This window comes from Pelophylax lessonae, assembly GCF_965119305.1.
Source record: "Pelophylax lessonae genome assembly, chromosome: 2".
Classification (NCBI taxonomy): domain Eukaryota; kingdom Metazoa; phylum Chordata; class Amphibia; order Anura; family Ranidae; genus Pelophylax; species Pelophylax lessonae.
In genome coordinates, this window is record NC_138769.1 from 149123751 (window position 1) to 149142782 (window position 19032).

Sequence of the window (19032 nt, forward strand, 5' to 3'; positions counted from 1 at the left end):
GCGGTTAATATTACATAAATAGAGTTTCTGATATGAGTTTTGACATACCAAATCCTCTTGCAAGCTTCTACATCTTCGCTACTTAAGTTACTGCTTACAATAAAAATCCACCAGTCTCCATTTTTTATAGTGTTTGGTTCTATAACAGTTAGTAGATTATGACAGTTGTTACAGTCTATTTAAATACTGGACATCATACTACTGATGCATTATTGTCAAAATCTGCAGCAAATGTGTACAAATATTATAGTTTCCCAATATCACAGACATTTAAAATAGTTGTATAGTGGCAGAATAGCCTAACTATAACTATTCTTAATTATGTTCCCTCATTTCTAGAAATAGTTATAGTCTTTTCTTTCACGTTAAGTACTTAAAGGGTAACACCAGCCAAAACCTTATTCTTTAGTTTGAATGCAGCGTTTTTCTTTTTCATTTGTTTTTGCTGTCTGTGTTAATGTTGGAAAGATTCCCCCTTTCCTGTATAAAAACCATAACAGGAAGTATAACGAAAGCTCCCCAAGAGGAATACAGCAATAATAGTCTAGAGTTTCTAATTTTTAGAATCTATTCAATACAAAATATCTATTTAATACATAAGACAAATGACTGGTTTCTTACTTTAAAAGCAAATTCAGGTATTTTGATGTATTGTGATTTATTGTCATCCACATGTGGAAGAGAAGCTAGCATGTTTCTCACCTTTAGTGTCCAATCTGTAACCATTAACATTTTTTCTTGATGTGTTAATCTAGAGAAGAGGAAACTGGAGAGTACAATTCTTGTATGTAAGGAAGTGAAGGTATGGGTTAGGTGCACCGTTGAGCAGAAAACCCACAGTCCGATTTCGACAGTAACAGTGTATTGTAGAACAGTTTGGCAAAACAACAGCCCAGCTGGCAGCAAACCCACCCGGAGCCACTTACAACTGAGACAGCGGTGGATCCACAATATGCAGAATGGAAGATGCTGTCAGCGTCTGCCACAGAGGCCTGGCTGGTCCAGACCAGGCTTTCTGGAAGGTAGGCATAGTCTCTGCACTGTCCCTTCTCCTCTGGAACCTGTCCCTATCTCTAATACTGTCCCTGACAGACGGGGTTGCTTTCCCTAAGCTAGGCACATGCATAAAGCGAGCCAAGCCTGGGAGCTAGGGTCTTAAATAGCCTCTATCCTACCCAATATTACCACCAAAGTCACATGGGGCACCAGCATCTAATTGGATAGCTATCTCCCTGTGACTGAGGAAATCATCAAGGAACCGCGTTCCTCAAAACTTCCTCCCCATCTGCATTGCCGCTGCAATCGAGCACCAACTGCAGTGGAGAATATAGACTGCACCTGCCAACACTCCTCCCTTCTTTGACAGATGCAGTCCTCGATACCACAACACAGTAACGGATAACAACTGCATAAAACATACTTGCAATGGCAACAACATTTCAAACAATATATTTAGAGAATTTTGCAGGAAGTTGCCACCTTTTAAATAGTCATCTTCCGCTTGTGATTCTGGAGCCTCGGGTGGTTGGGGGTCAACAGGGCTAATTACACCCACCCCCTTTACCAGAGCTGGAAGCTGAGTCTTCGGAAGAGTCCAGCAGGACTAGCAGTCTCTGGGGTGGTGCCTTGGGACTGTCCCTAGGTGAGTCACTGCTGCTTTCCTCTTCAGGATCAGCAGAGGTCAGAGGCCCAGTGGGAGGCAGGTACCATTAAAACTGGCAGAACATCCACAGGCTCATTGTCCTTTCTGTCTAAAGTAGGTTTGGCAGAACAATCTCCACTCAGTATGCAGGACCTTAGCAGATTGTGGTGGAACTGTATTTTGATGGATTCAGGGCCCTCTGGACCAAGTCATACACAGGGGTTGATAAGAACGGTTGCCTCTCCATGTGTTCCCACTTGAGTTCCAGTTTGCTGCCTCTCTTGCATTTCAGATTCTTCACCAACACCCGGTCCCCCGGAAGCAGTGGCAGTTCGTCTATGATGGCGTCATCTGACAAGTTTTTGTGTCTGTCCAGAAATACTTGGTCGGTCCCACTGCTCCTGCACCCACTGGGTGTACAGGAAGTATGGCATTCTGGAGAGGCCAGCGGGAGATCTACAGGTAAACGACCGTAGCGTCTGAACATCAGAAAGAATGGAGCTTGGCCTGTAGCTCTATGTACCATGTTGTTGCAGGCCCAAAGCACAACCTCCACATTAAAGAGTCTGTAATATCACCACCAAGGTGTGGTTGCAAGGCTCACAGGCCCTGTTGCCTTGAGGGTGGTAAAGTGTGGTATGCGACTTCCGAATACCACTCAAGTGGTATTTAGTATTTGTGATTTGAAGTTTGGGCCCTGGTCCTAGAGGATGCATTCGGGGCAACCGTACTGCTGTACCACGTGTTGCCAAAACAGATTAGCCGTGGTTGGGGCTGTCTGGTCTCTGGTGGGCACTACCACAGAAAACTTAGTGAAATGGTCCACAAAGACTAGGGTGTAGTGGAACCCAGAGGGAGAGCTGGAAACCGGTCAGGGGTTGCAGCTCGCTACTAAGGAATGTTCCGCCTGCCTCCATTCCTGCTCATCTCACTCAACAAGTAATTTTGAGGATGGCTAAATCTAGGGGGGTGACACGCCTTTCCCCCCATGGATGCTTCATCTGGGTTGGTAAGCTCCTCTCCCTTACTCGCATTGCATACAACTGAGATTGGACTCTTGTACAGACAGTCTGCACAGTGTGTAGCTGGCTGTTGCAGTTCTGACCTATAAAATCCTTGGATTAGAAAGGCAGCAGAGCTGCAAACGCCAGCTACACACAGATTGAGGCTGTGTCTATAAAATTTTTCAACCTCAGCTGTATGCAGTGTGGGGAGAAGTAGCACTGCTGAGAGCTCTGCCAGTAGTGACCCCATACTATGTCCCGCTGATCCCATCCTCTGCCCTACTGACCCCTGTCCCATGCCCTGCTTCCACACCCTATACCATGCTGACCCTGTTCTCTGCCCTGCAGACCCCATCATCTGCCTTGCTGACCCCGTTCTCATCCTGCTGACCCCATCCTCAGCCCCGCTGACCCCATCCTATGCCCTTGTAACCCCTGTCCTATGCTCTGCTGATGCCATCCTTTGCCTCGTTGACCCCTATCCTCTTCTCTTTTCATCCCATCCTATGCCCCACTGATTCCTGTCCTATGCCCTGCTGACTCCTTCCTATGCCCCGCTGACCCCATCATATGAACTGCTAACAGCTCTCCTATACTCTGCTGATGCCATCCTATGCCTCGCTGACCCCTGTCCTCTTCACTGTTGACCCATCCTATGCCCTGCTGACCCAGGTCCTCTTCCCTGCTGACCCCATCCTATGCCACTGACCCCTGTCATCTTCCCTGCTGACCCCGTCCTATGCCCCGCTGACCCCTGTCCTCTTCCCTGCTGACCCCATCCTATGCCCTGCTGACCACTGTCCTATGTCCTACTGACCCCTGTTCTATGCCTCAATGACCCCTTTCCCATGCCCTGCTATCCCATCCTATACCCTGCTGACCTGCATCCTCTGCCCTACTGACCTCATTCTCTGCTCTGCTGACCCCGTCCTCAACCCCACTGACCCTTGTCCTCTGCCCAGCTGACCCCTTTCCTATGTTTTGCTGACCCTTGTCCAATGCCCTGCTGACTCCATTCTTTGCCCTGCTGACCCTTGTCCTTTGTCCTGCTGACCCCTATTCTATGCCCCACTGACCCCTTTCCTATGCCCTGCTGACTTGCATCCTCTGCCCTGCTGACCCTGTGCTCTGCCCTGTTGACCTCGTCCTCAGCCCCGCTGTCCCTGTCCTCAGCCCCACTGAACCATGTCCTCGGCCCCATTGACCCCTGTCCTATGTCCTGCTGACTTTTGACCTATGCCTTGCTGACCCCATCCTATGCCCTGCTGACGCCATCCTACGCCCTGCTTACCCCTGTCCTCTTCTCTGCTGACCCCATCCTATGACCCGCTGACCCCTGTTCATTGTCCTGCTGACCCCTGTCTTATGCCCAGCTGACTACATCCAATGCCCTGCTAACCCCTGTCCTATTCCCTGCTGACGCAATCTCATGCCCTGTTGACCCCTGTCCTTCTCCCTGCTGACCCTGTCCTATGCCCCACTGACCCCCTGTCCTATGCCCCACTGACTCCTGTCCTCTTCTCTGCTGACCCCATCCTATGCCCCACTGACCCCTGTACATTGCCCTGCTAGCCCCTGTCCTATGCCCTGCTGACACCATCTCATGCCCTGCTGACCCCTGTCCTCTTCCCTGCTGACCCTGTCCTATGCCCCACTGACCCCTGTCCTCTTCCCTGCTGACCCCATCCTATGCCCTGTTGACCCCTGTCCTATGTCCTGTTGACCCTTGTCCTAAGCCCCACTGGCCCCTTTCACAAACCACAACATGTACCCTGCTGACCTGCATCCTCTATTCTGCTGACCCCCTTCTCTGCCCTGCTGGCCCTGTCCTCAGCCCCACTGACCCTGTCCTATGTCCTGCTGACTTCTGTCCCCCCTTGTGACTCCATCCTTTGCCCTGCTGACACCATCCTATGCCCCACTGACCCCTGTCCTCTTTACTGCTGACCCCTGTCCTATGCCCTGCTGACCCCTGTCCAATGCCCTGCTGACCTCTGCCCTATGCCCAGCTGATGCCATTCTATGCCCTGCTGGCCCCTGTCCTATGTCTTACTGACCCCTTCCTATGCCCCACTGATCTGTGTCCTATGTCCTGCTGACCCCTGTCCTATGCCCTGCTGATGCCATCCTATGCCCTGCTGACCCCTGTCCTCTTCCCAGCTAACCCCGTCTTATGCCCCACTGACCCCTGTCCTTTGTCCTGCTGACCCCTGTCCTATGCCCCACTGATCCCTTTCCCATGCCTTTTTACCCCATCCCATACTCTGCTGACCCCATTCTCTGCCCCGCTTACCTCTGTCCTCTTCCCTTCCTCTTACCTCTGTCCCTTCCCGCTTACCTCTGTCCTCTTCCCTTGAGTAGCACTTTTTGTCTCTGAGGAAGAGGGTCCTCAAAACGCGTCAGAAAGGCATATTTGAATACCATCCCGTCACCCTGCACTGTAAGAGTATCCTGGCTGTCATGGAGATGATTGGTTCCATTGTCTTTGCATGCGTGAAACTATCATATGTTTGTGAGCACAATGTATGTTGCTTTTTTGGATTTAAAATAAACCTTTTTAGTACAAGGTCGGTGCTCCCTTCTCTTGTTGTTGCTCTTCCCTGCTGACCCCTGTCCTTTGCCCTGCTGATGTCATCCTATGCCCTTCTGACCCCATTCCTATGCCCTTCTGACCCTTGTACAGTGGCCTGCTGACCCCATCCTCTGCCCTGCTTACCCCTGTACACTGCCCTGCTGTCCCCTGCCCTACTGACCCCTATCCACTGCCCTGCTTGATCCTGTTGACCACCCTGCTGAACCCTGTTCTACACCCTGCTGACCCCTATCCTCTGCTTTGATGGCCCCTGTACATTTCCATACACTACCCTACAAACCACTGACACTTCCCATCCCCTGCCTCCCTAACATTTTTTCCTGCATCCCTAAATCAGACAGGCTAGATTTGGTCATAGTGTTGAGTCTGACTCTTTCAGCTGCCTGCTGTCATTTTGGATGGTAATTAGCCAGCTATTGGCAACTGCTAATTTACAGGTGCAGGAATTGGGACTTATCTGAGGTTTAAAGCAGCATTAATTGGGACTGATCTGAGGTATGAAGGTGCTGGAATTGGGGGATCTGAGTTGTAAAGGTGCATAATTTGGAGTGATGCCTCAAATCCTGTGAATTTCCAAGAGTTGGTCTGATCTAAGGTGTGAAGGTACTGGAATTGGGCTGATCTGACGTGTAAAAGTGCAGCAATTGAGGGTTGATCTGAGATCACAGTTGTTCCTCCTGCTCTGTGTGTGCTCCTGTGGCTGCATCACCCAGTCTACAGGATGTAGCATTGTGACTGTGTAGAGCAGGGTGGAGGCAGTGCTCCAGTCATCTACTCGGATACATCAGTGACTGAGGGAATATATTCACCATAGACTACGTGAAAAAGGTGGTGAGTGACCCTTTAACGCCCCCCTCCCCTACCAGTTTTACCTACACAGGGGGAAGAGGCAAACCCATTCCTCCATCAGGGCGCCCTCTGCTCAGGCTCCCACAGTCACATTTTCCACAAACAGGCCTTCCAGGCTTGCCAATTTGTTCTAGGCTGGCCAGGGAATCCTCCGGTAACACCATCCCCGCTTGACAGGCATCATCCTCCAAGGAGTTAATGGCCAGCTCCGCGATCAGATGGACAGGGACTTAATACAGATGAGTGACACTCTCCAGTATCTCCTCCCATTCTGACAGCTTTTAGGGGTTGCACTTGGCCACTCAGTTCCAGTAAAGGAAACTCTTAAGGCGTCAGCATACCAAGACATTTTGGACAATTTCATTCTCCCAACTTTGTGGGAACAGTTTGGGAAAGCCCCCTTCCTGTTCCAACATGACTGCACACCAGTGCACAAAGCAAGGTCCATAAAGACATAGATGAGCGAGTTTGGGGTGGAGGAACTTAACTGGCCTGCCCAGAGTCTTGACCTCAACCCAATAGAACACCTTTGGGATGAATTACAGCTGGGACTGTAAGCCAGGCCTCGTCCAACATCAGTGCCTGACCTCACAAATGGGCTTCTGGAAGAATGGTCAAACATTCCCATAGACACACTCCTTAACCTTGTGGACAGCCTTCCCAGAAAAGTTGAAGCTGTTATAGCTGCAAAGAGTGGGCCAACTCAATATTGAACTCTATGGACCCTAGACTGGAATTCCATTAAAGTTCATGTGCGTGTAAAGGCAGGCGTCCCAATACTTTTTGACAATATAGTGTACATCAACACTGCATGTTTAAAATTTAGCGCAACACACTAAAATATTTTAAAATCCGCGATATGCATTTTTGACAAATGCACCAGTGTTAAAGGTCCCCAAGGCTTGTGCCACAACCTCTGCTGATTGGCCTTAGCTCCTCCCAGACACAGTCTTAATAGGCGCTAGATAATGCAGGCATACAAAGTAGCAACAAGGCAAAAGGGGAATAGAGAAAAGTATATGCACATGCATGTGCATATTTTAATATATATACTGTATATGGATCAAGCTTGAAGTGAGCAGCACAGGTATTGGCTGTAATTGATGGAGTGGCCTTAGGGATCTTGGCACCACTCTTCTATAATGACATATAGGAATCAATAGAACAGATGTACAACACAGGGGACAGCTTTAGACCGGTAACCTTGCCCACTGGTAAAAAAAACATAATGCATGAGTTTTTTTTTTAGGATGCTTCAGCATAATCAAAAATACACCATCATGGGATGGTGTTTACTACAATTTATTATTCTTTCATGGACTTACTGTTGGTAGGTTTCTTATTGCACAAGGCATGCTTCCTGTATTATACTGCTGACACACAGACATGTTTGTCACTAGAGGGCTAGAAATCTGTCACACGTGTTGTACATCCCCTTGTATCGATTCCTATACTACATTTGAAACTATTCGAGTGGTGCTAAGATCCCTGTAGATATCTCAATCTATATAAATATATATACAGTATATATACAGTGAAAACCTCCAAGATGTTTGGAACAACCTACCTGCCGGGTTCCTTTAAAAACTGTGTGCAAGTGTACCTAGAAGAATTTATGCTATTTTGAAGAGTAGTCACACCAAATATTGATTTGATTTGGATTTCTCTTTTGTTCATTTACCTTCCACTTTGTTAATTGATAGAAATAAACAATTAACACATCTATTTCAGAAACCATTGTTTCTATGTATATGTGTATTTATTCAGTATTTATAGACATTAAGCTATATGTAATTAAATAAAAAAGAATTGTTATGCATTATATCATCTTCTCACTGCTTTCAAAAAAATCTCTGCCAAATCTGTGGGAAGTTAATGATCTGTGTTAATTCATGTAAGAAGATTACATAACAAGCTTCTTACATTAGATGCAGAAACGACAAAACAAAGCTGGATCAAACCAAAAACACCTGTCTCGGCTTCACTCTCATACTGGTAAATGTATCATTTTTTTGTTTAAATAGAAGCAAAGTTCCTTCACAGTGCATGTACAGTATCTTATGCACATATCTCTAAGAAAAAGTGTTCCCAGACATCTAGTACCTGCAAAAGGACATGCCCTGATAATAGTCAGTCCGGGACAGTTTAGGCCTCAGTCAGAAACCTCATGGAACCCCTGTTGTGACAAAAGTCTACAGTGCAAATCCGAGACAGGACTGCATAGCAGGACAGGTGATGCCAGATGGCACAATTCATAATTTTGCTTTACAGTGATGCTCCCAGATAGTCCCATATGCTGCGGAAGTCCTAATTTCACACCATAGTCAATGACTATATAAAAGTACCCATGGGCGACACTGGTACAGGTTTTATGTAATCATCAGGATAGGAGTCAGGCCCTGTATTCTGTTAATGAATAAATATAAATAAAGAAGCACAAAAAGCATCATCCAAGTGTAGATATACAGTATAAATTAAGTAATTCCAGCCATACAGTAGGGTGACCTGACATTCTTGGTTTCTGGGGAAGAGACTGTCCCCGATTTTAAGGAGGATGTTGTGGACCCAGTTGTAGCCTGTGTCTCCTGTTTTAGCATTGGCAAACAGCCTCTTTAAGGTTTGGGCCCTGCACAGTCCAGGCATAGTGGCTGCAAAGTTGGATCCCTCTCTTCTGGCACTGTGGCATTTCTTCCTTCCCCACTTTTATCAGTAGTTTGTGAGTACAAGAACTGTGGCATATGGTTGCAGTGTACAAAGAGGCACAGGTTCTATTTTATCATCCCTCTTTAGGCCACTCCCACCATTGGATGCAATCCTGTCATACCCACCATTTATCACAAAGCACTTAGTGCACCACATAATTTGCTTCTGGAATCAATCCCAAAATGCCCCAGGTGTTTCCTAATCCTAGTGGTTCTTAATTGTTGTCATACTTATTTTACTTTATAAATGTAAAGATAGGCAGATTACCCAGATTATGGGTATTGCTACGGTTTACATATTGTTTATGCTGTTTAACTATTGAATAAAAAGGGGAGTTTGATTTTTTGGTTTAAAACTGGGGATGGTCAGACCAGATATCCAGTGGACAGCCTTCCTCAGTCAATTCTCTTTAGTTCCAGGGTCTCAGCATCCATGCCCTCATGTTGCCCACCTGAGACCTCATGACAACAGACATAGCAGCATTGCCTGGAAGGGCGGTGTACCCTTCAGGCTGGACTACTTCTCTACAGGAAAATACCCCAAGCTAAGTGTGCTCACAGAATATAATGTATATGTAGCACCCTCCTAGGTAGGTGCTAGAGAGAGAAAGTATAGTTTTGAATCCTGACTGCTTACAAGAGAAATTGCAAGTAAATCTATATTGTTTTCTGCCTACCAGAGAGCAGGATCTGTTAGTGGGGTCTGCTCAATGTGCTCAGGTGCAACTCATACTGTCTGCAGAGTGTTTCACACTGGTCCAATAAGGAGGCATGTAGGACAGTGTGAGAAAATCTGACAAATGAGTGCACAGGTGTTTGATACAGCCCTGGTGATTTGGAGGAAAGTGCCTTGTTGAATGTTGGGATTCTGTATAAATGGCAGGAGCACTGCTCGGGGTCTTTCGGCTGGATAGCGGAGTCCTGGAGTGAGGCAGCGGCTGCCTCCTCCTCTGTAGAGGTGCCATGTAGCCTCAGGTATTTCGATCTGAGAGCCTGGTTAGTGCTAGTAAGGAACTGAATCCAGAGGTCCTGTGAAGCTGACTGAGAGGGGAGACACTGGAGGATCTGATTCTGTAGTACAGTGAGTACAGATCTGTGTCAAGGGGCCTGACCTTAGGGGGGCCACCCCTGCAGCTAGAAGAGTCAGTGGACGGGTGTCCGTAAAGGGGATGCTAGTGAGTGTCCCGAAGAGAATATAGTTCCCCAAGTCTATTGCTGGAGAGAAAGAGCAAGGAGAATTAACCCTTTCCATACATGTGGCAGTATGTATTAAGATGTGCAGCTGCTTTCACAAGCAACCTGGTGAGGTCAAGTGAGAATTGTCCTTATTTATTGTGAATAGTTACAGTTGGAGTATCCCACTATTCCCTTCTCCCATCCAAGTTCCAAAATAAACACTAAACCAATACCCCTGGACTGTTTATTGAGTGACGAGCCACTGGGAGTAAGGAGGGATGTGTGAAATGTACCCTAAGTGACTTAGTGCTGGTAATCAGAGGAGGCCTAACAAGTCATTATACAGAAAGCCCTACAGGGACAGTGCTACATATACAGTCTCCCAGCATGCCTTCAGAGCCTGCCTCTCTGGGATAGGCCAGGGCTGTATCAATATTCACGCTGCCATCTGCATAGTTCCACACCTATCATACAGAAACATCTCAAGCTCTCTGGATGCAGAGGGGGCTATCAGACGGGCAGCGGATGAACAGACTGAGCAAACCTGACTAGTACTGAATACAGTGTTTGCCTAACAAACAATCACAGCCACACTGGCTACAGGGTGGCAACTAAATATACCAAAACACATATTAAATCTAACTAACTAAACCTATCACCTATCTAGTAGGGTGCTACATATGTTTTAACATTTGCAAAATTAAGCTAAAAATAAACACATTGCTAAATTATTGCATTCTGGGTAGTCCTATTTAGTGTTATAAACAATGAACTAGGTTTTACTTTTGGTATATACAGAATGCCAACTGGAGTTAGGTAGTAGGTAGGAAAAAATATATCTATCAATATACTGTATACTTTGGTACATCCTTAATTTATGTCATGGTTCAGTTGTTTCCCTTTGTACCTTAAGTAATTGTAAAATCTCATTTTTTTTTTTTTTTTAAATAACAAACATGTTATGCTTACCCTCTCTTTGCAATAGTTTTGCACAGGGCAGCCCAAGTCCTCCTCTTCTCGGGTCCCCCTTCGCTGCTCCTGGCCCCTCCCTCCTGTCGAGTATCCATTCAGACACGGAGCTGCCATTCGGCCCCGCCCCCTCTCTCTCCTCATTGGTTAACTGGCTGAGATGGGGCTCAGCTAAGTATTAGGGGTGCTGGGGCGGCCGCTACACACAGAAGGCTTTTTATCTTAATGCATAGAATGCATTAAGATAAAAAACCTTCTGCTTTTACAACTCCTTTAAGTGACCAAACTTATCTAATCACAGTAAAAGCAGATTTCTATTATTCATAGCATACATGGAGGATAACAAAAGAGTGTAAATGGGATGGGAGCTAACAAAGTATTGGTTGCTGTCACATGTTTAGATCCTTGCAATAAATATAAAATAGTCAGTACATCTGTGAAACAGGCAAGTGGATATGGTAAACAGGCCCCTACCTGTACTATGTAAATATCATCACCGATAGTCTTTCATTTTTAGTATTAACCTCGTCCTTTAGTTAGGTAGACTATATGAAAGTACATCAGTCCATACCTTTCAGTTTTTCTCCAAACATTGTAAGAAAGATTGTAAAGTTGATAGGCCCTGGTGCTTCCTTAACCATGTCATCAAGCTCTTCAGATTTCACATTGATCCTCCCTGTGACAGAAAGACATAGGACATGATTAAAGGAACCAACCAACTACATGTTATTTATGTGTATGGATGCAGTATTTTTCTAAATTCCCCTTTTGCCTTTCTGTCATGTTGTACGAAGATAACAGCTTGCAAAGTCTGACTGTTTGGGGTTGATTTACTAAAGGAAAATAAACTGTACACTTTGTAAATGAGCGTGAATGAGAGTAAATGAGCAGAAGCTCTGCTGACTTCCATCATCCAATCATTTTTAAAAAAAAATGCATTTTTGTTTTTAAATTTTCCTGGCATGTGATTAGGTACACTTTGTAAAGTGAAGCTTTACCTAATTTACTAAGCTCTGGAGCAACTGCACTTTGCAAAGTATACAGTCTATTTGCCTTTAGTAAATCAACGCCTATGTGTCTGTTCTCTAAGCATGGAGTGTTGTATCACAGTCACTTGCTGTTGAGCTGGCTCCAGAAGGGAATGCTAGAAATTACATTCTGTGTTATGGAAATTTGATGACCAATCAGCAGCTGGTTTGCTGGCTGGGAAGACATTTAATATTCGAGACACTTCTTGGCATGTGGTCTATCTTCCTTGACTTTTTACTGGTAAGGACACTACTGTAACAACTATCTGTCTCCCTGGACTTAGGGCCTAGAGATTAGTGTGCTGTAAGGATCTCCCCTCCTAGTAGGAGCCCTTGAAGATGCTGGCTACCAGCCAGGTCTAGAAGTTTTTGGTCTACTGCAAGCAAACTGATGTTAGTGACTGGCTGAGTTAAAAGTAAATACAGGAACCTTTACTATCCGGCATTGGAACAGAAAGGTGGAGCTGCCACTTGAATCTCAATTGTTAGGAAGCAGTTTAAGTGTCCAGCTAGCAGAGCCATGTGAGAGGGGGACCTAGGAAGTTTAGAAAGACATGCAGAAGGCCAGAGATTTTGCTTCCTGTAGAAACCTTCACGTATACCTATGCTCCCTCCACCCCCTTCCTATTTTCAATGTACTAGTGCAACCAACCTGTTCACCTAAAATGCTTAAGTGAATGGCACCCATTTTTCTTCAATCCTTAGACAAGAATCACTCGCTGAGACAATGTGCCTAGGACAATATTACAAAGTAAGTGATCTTAGGAGCTATTTGTTAGCTGAATATCTGTATTTACTGCAAATCGTAATAACAAATATTGCTGCATATGGTTTGAGCGATTTTTTGGCCTTATCTTTGTGCCACACAGGCCAATAAAATGGCAAAGCCCAGTGCATGTAACCAGTCATTATAAAACTTTTTTTTACATTTCTGTTAGCCCAACCCAGTGCTTACTAGTTTAAACAGTTTTCTAGGACAGGTAAAATTTTGAACTCCAGCAACAGTGCATCTAATTTTAGATTTGAGTCCTGCAGCATAGAAGCACTGTTATGTCTTCATAGTAAGAACTCCAGCCTATGTGAAAAAATATGTTGTTTTTTTTAAAAAAAATAAAAGGTATCTCTGTTGCTTTGGGCACCAAAGGTTGTGTACATGCAGGTTCAAGCAATGGAAAGCATAAATAACTTTGAAGGTACACATAACATTGGGTGAGAAACTATGCAGTATACTGTGCAAGGTTATTGTGCTGCATGCATTACATTAAAAATACAAGCTCCACTTTTTTAGTGTGGCCCCCTTTTGCCAACTTTAAAACACTGCTAAAAACAAAAAGGAAAAAGAAAACTAAAAAATTAATCAATAAACTTAATATGTTGGGAAACAAGAAAGGTGGGATTTTTACGGAGCCAGAAATGATTCAAAATAATTCAACATTTAAGAAAATTAGCAAAGTTTTTATTGAAAACATCACAAATTTAAAAATATGCATGGATTCAAACCATTGCACAATATTCATACGATTGATGTGTATATGCGGTGACTCCAGCTCTACATGTTTCGCCAACCATTGGCTTCCTCAGACGACTTTAATGAGTCCAGCATACAAATTATCTAACTGTGCAAAGTTAAAGCCTGCACATTGAAAGAGTGATCCGGGAGGAGATATCAGCAAACCACAGGGGGAAAATTAAAGGATCCATATATATATAGGTCCAAATGAGACAAAAAAAGCGATAGTGAGTACACGATATACACCCAAAAATGGCAGCGGGAGCAAAAGCCCAAAGAGGGATCAGTTAGATGACTGCCAGAAGGTGTATGAGTCAGTTCATTCCCAGAAAATCTGAAATATCTTATTATCTTATATATACAGTATGTTCCAAGAAGCAGCCTCTCCTGGACAGAAGACCTCTGTCTGCTGTCCAGGAGAGACCGCTTCTTGGGACATATAACTGAGATAATGAGATACTTACTCTGAAGTTCACTTACTGGCTTTTAGGCATTTGTTGAAGCATATATTCTGGGAATGAACTGAACCCGAGCAGTCCAAATCTCACAAGAAGACACTACTGCACTGTGCTATAGCATTATCTTGCATGATCTGGGCTACTTGCCATGCCCAGGCTCTCAGTGAAAGAATGGTGAAGCTACCCCCTGGAATTCAGAAGCCAGGGGAAAGGCAAGTGTATTAGTTAACATGTTTTGTCATCACATGTGTTTTCTTTTTTTTTTGCAGTGGTTTAAGAAGGGGGAAGAGGCTGCTCTAAATGAGTGGACTTTGGATAGAGTGACCGGTACACATTAAGCTGCTATTTTATCATGACACTTAATATTCACCCCTTACTAAACCTAACACTTAACCAAAACATAACATCTGTAGCACCCTCCTGGCTATGTGCCAGAAGAGAGAGTATAGTTTTTGGGTCTTTCTGCTTACCAGATAGATTGCCAGGTAAATTTATATTGCTCTCTGCCTACCAGAGAGCAGAATCTGCTAGTGAGGTCTGTTCATGGTACTCAGGTGCAGCTCAGTTTGTCTGAAGTGTTTCACACTGCTCCAATAGGGAGGCATATTGGACAGTGGGAGGAAACCTGACAAATGAGAGCAGAGGCATTTAGTACAGCCCTGGTGATTGGCAGAGGAAAGTGCCTCGGTGCATGCTGGGATACTGTATAAATGCCAAGGACCCATGTGCTTGGCGTCTTTCAGCTGGAGAGTGGGGTCCCAGAGGGAGGGGGAGGCTGTCCCTCCTCTGTAGAATCTGCCATACAGCCTTAGGTGGTTGACCTGAGGGCCGGAGAGTCAGAGAGGAGCTGAACCCAGAGATCCTGCAGAGATGACAGGAAGGGAGACACTAGAGAGGATCTAGGGGTGTGGGGTAGTGCTGCGCTACCTCTTGTGTAATGAATAGTGTAGCCAATCGGAAGCGGCCACAAATGATATCTCTATAGATCAAAAGTATGCAATGTAAATAAAGGTAAAACAAAGTTGTATGTAGATGAGTCACATGTAAACCGCCTCAAGTAAAAAAAATATAAGATAAATAAGATGTAAAAAGATACTATAGGCTATGATTAAATACAATACAAAAATAAGGTGCTTGAGGGTGGTGCAAAAAAATGGGTGGATATAAAAGTGACTTTGTGCTAAAATATCCAAAGGTGCCTGGTGCCAGGGGATGGAATTAGTACATCATAAAAAATGAATATAAATAAAAATTAATAAAATACTGTTTATCATTCTTAAATATAAGTGCTGGTGAAATACATGTGCAGGTGAGAGTACTGGTACTTACAAATATACCCAAAAAAACAACAGAACTAGGATCTTGATTAAAAAGGTGAGCACATAATCGCAAATAAATAATCGCAAAAACTGCCTTATCCAATACAGCAAACAAATGGTGGGTGTTCACTTATTTAAATAAAGCGCATAGTGCAGTAATCTTGGGAATGGAGGAAAAAAAACAAAAAATGTCTCTTCTATTATGTTCTTTATAGTGGTATTAATTTGTGCCAAACCCTGTACTAGGTGCTGGTGATGATGATTAATCCAGTGTATTCATGCAGATAAGTATTCCTGGGAATTTCCAAACGAAAGTGCAGGTGATGGACAGTGGGGGGGCCCCTAACTGTGTGGTTGGTCTCTCACCTGTCACTTTCTTGTATAGAGCCTTTAGAGAGATCAGGGTTCCTGGGATGGGTCCCTCTCCTGGCTCCTGGTAGTAATCTGTCCTCAGGTGGGGGGCTATCTCTCCTGGGGTCCTGTGAGTAGGGTTCTCCTGTAATCCTATGGGTGTGGGCTCTGTGGGGGTCTCCGCTACTCCAGGTAATGATCTCAGAGGTGGGGTACAAACATACAGCTCCTCATGGTGTGGTATTTTCAAATGTTTATTATAGTAAAAGCAGTAGTAACTCACATGTACAGATAGCGATTAACATCCCGGAAGAAGTCACAAAGTCACGTGACGCAACGCGTAGGACACGGAGACCCAGACGTGCCGTAGTAGAAAGAGACGTACGATACACACACTGTTGTTAATCGCTATCTGTACATGTGAGTTAATGCTGTTTTTACTATAATAAACGTTTGAAAATACCACACCATGAGGAAGAAAGTGACAGGTGAGAGGCCAACCACACAGTTAGGGGCCCCCCACTGTCCATCACCTGCACTTTCGTTTGGAAAGTCCCGGGAATACTTATCTGCATGAATACCCTGAATTAATCATCATCACCAGCACCTAGCACAGGGTTTGGCACAAATTTATACCACTATAAAGAACATAATAGAAGAGACATTTTTTTTTATTTTTTCTCCATCCCCTAGATTACTGCACTATGCACTTTATTTAAATAAGTGAACAGCCACCATTTGTTTGCTGTATTGGATCAAGGCATTTTTTGCGATTATACATTTGTGATCATGCACTCACCTTTTTAGTCAAGATCCTAGTTCTGTTGTTTTTTTGGGTATATTTGTAAGTACCAGTACTCTCACCTACACATGTATTTCACCAGCAGTTATATTTAAGATTTATATACAGCGTCCATTGGCTGGTGAAACGCGTCAGTTTGCGTCACTTCCATTGCACCAATCCGGGACCCCGACATCACTAAGCTCAGCAGCACTAGGAGAGAGCAAGCTCGGAAGTCACGGAGCTGTGACTGCTTGCCGCTCGCCCCTCCCGCATCGGCTCAAGAGAGCTAAGGAGGTGGAACAGAGCCTCCTGGCAGGAGACGCACGTTGGCTACTGCTGACCAACACATCGCTTCGGGAAACTTCAAGTGCACGATCAGAAGGACAGGACTGCCAAACACAGGAGGAGGTATCTTCATACATTAAGAACTGTGTCATGTGTATGCTCACTATGTCTTAAGCTGACAAGTATAGCCTTCGTATATATTGGGCTGACTCCCCAAGTCCGAAATCTAAGCACACCCAGCAAACCATAGGAGTGTTTTCCTCTATACAGGTAAGAACTGTATCATCTTTTGCTGGATTAATCCGGAAGCCATGTGGATCTTATTTCATTAGACCACGTCTACTTGTGAAGTGAATGTTCCTACAGTGACTGTGCCTAATCCCCGGCTTGGGGGTCCAGCTTATTTTTAGCCACGAGATTCTACATCTCCACAAGTTTAGGAATGGTATTTGGTCATTACAGTGATCCCTTCTTTTTGTTTTAACTATGTATTTTATGTGAGTTTGTGTCCTTCTTTTGGGAGTCAATGTTTTTCTATTCACTTTAATAAAGTATTTTTCTCAGCATACCCAAGTGTCCTTAGTTGATTTTCTTTTGAGGAAAATCTTTTCCTCTTCCCCCCTCTTTTTTGTCAATGTTCAGTATGTTTGTCAACGGACCATAACAAACAATTGCTTGCTCATGTGGGTGCTTAGAGATTGGGGTTGTAATTAATATTCCCCCTCCTCTCTCTATCCTATTAAGACCATTAGGAACGAGCAATCTTTCTGTTTTTCAGCAGGTGGATCAAGTCTGCCCTTTAGTTACACAAGGCCACGGGTTTTCGTTGTGCACCATTACGACTAGACACTGGCATCCTAACAACCAATGACTTCATCAGTTGATAAAGAAGATGTCTGTCACCTCCACAGGATCCTTGTTACCCTCCTCTTTTCCTCCCTAGCACTGGGGTGATATTAGCTGATGGAGAGAAATTGAGGGAGAAGAGAAACATTGGGATACTAGTCAGTACCAGTATGCAAAACTGTATTTGCAGTGGAAGAATAAATCACCTCTAACGTTGGGTGTCCTATGTATGGATGTTGCTGCATTATGTAAAACTATTAGAATAGTTTTTTACATTTTTGAATGGGGTGCATTAAGACTGTCTATAATTTTAAAGGGTGCCTTGACTGAAAAAGGGTTGAGAAACACTGGTGTTTACTACTAAAAAATAACTGTGTCCCTAAACTGTTCGGGTTTGGCTTGAAGAAAAGGTGGCAGTCCTAGCCGCTGCACCAGAACAAAGCAGCAGCACTTTATAAGGCATTTTAATCCACTTCTGTGGCAGATTAGGAGGGGCATTGCCGCTACAAAAGAAGTGAGCCCTTAAGTTAGTCCCTAATAATTCACTTCTTCTCCCCCAGTGGAGCCCCTCCTAATCCGCAACAAAGGTGGGCCCCGTTGGAAGGGCTTCGTCCCAAGGTAAGTATTTCATAATGAGCTAGTTTTGCAATGCATACTAGCTCATTATGCCTTTGTCTTATGGGTTTTTATTTATTTATTTATATTTTTAGGAGGTTTACAACCTCTTTATTAATACTTGAACTTTTACCTCTGGACAGGGGCTGGGGGTGTGTGGATGGAAACTTCTCTCTCAAGTGGGGGTGCCACACTGAGTCTTTGCCCCGTGTGAAGGAAAATCTAGCTTCACCACTGGATAAGTGCATAAACTTTGTATATGATTTATTCTGTTGGCGCTATAGAAATCCTGTATAATAATAATCAGGGGCGGACTGACCATTCGGGGATTAGGGCACTGCCCGAGGGCCCAGGGTCAGTAGGGGGCCCCATGAGAGGCTACACACTACAGAAAGAAGCCAGGAACTTCCATGCAGGCTATGCTGTGGTAGATATTTAAATGCCTACTCTATGTGGCTGAGTTGCAATTTGTAGGTGGGGCTTTGTGTGGCTTGAGTGTGGACACAGGGGGCCCCATGATCTCTGATTGCCCGGGGGCCCCATGAGTTGTCAGTCCACCCCTGATAATAATAATTCAAAATTAAAACTGTCCATCATACATGGCTGAAATTTCAACAGATTCCTGCTAAATCAACCAAAACTCAAGCTGTGGCTGGCCCTGTTAGCAACACCTGGCTCGAACATTTTTGAATGGAAAATCAAAAAAGCAAATGTATTCACTGTTCTGACAAACAACTGCCATTGTCACAACTGTTTGAATATATTAGCTAGCTTGCAGTGTGGATGGGTGAATCTACCAGGTTTCTCTATTCAGTCAGAGAGCTGAAAAACAGAAATCTGTGCGTGTATGGCTAACCTGAGTCACTTTGCTATTACTGTCACTGCAAATCCATAGGCAACC

General features: G+C 44.5%; 1 protein-coding gene across 1 annotated transcript in view; it reads right to left on the reverse strand.

The window, feature by feature from the left end:
• The window catches only part of MYL10 (myosin light chain 10), a 291095-nt gene that overhangs the window by 16542 nt on the left and 255521 nt on the right, over positions 1-19032 (reverse strand). Inside the window, exon 4 of the mRNA XM_082247321.1 lies at positions 11507-11611. Within this exon, the coding sequence (XP_082103447.1) occupies positions 11507-11611 (105 nt within the window). The remainder of the gene's footprint in view (positions 1-11506; positions 11612-19032) is intronic.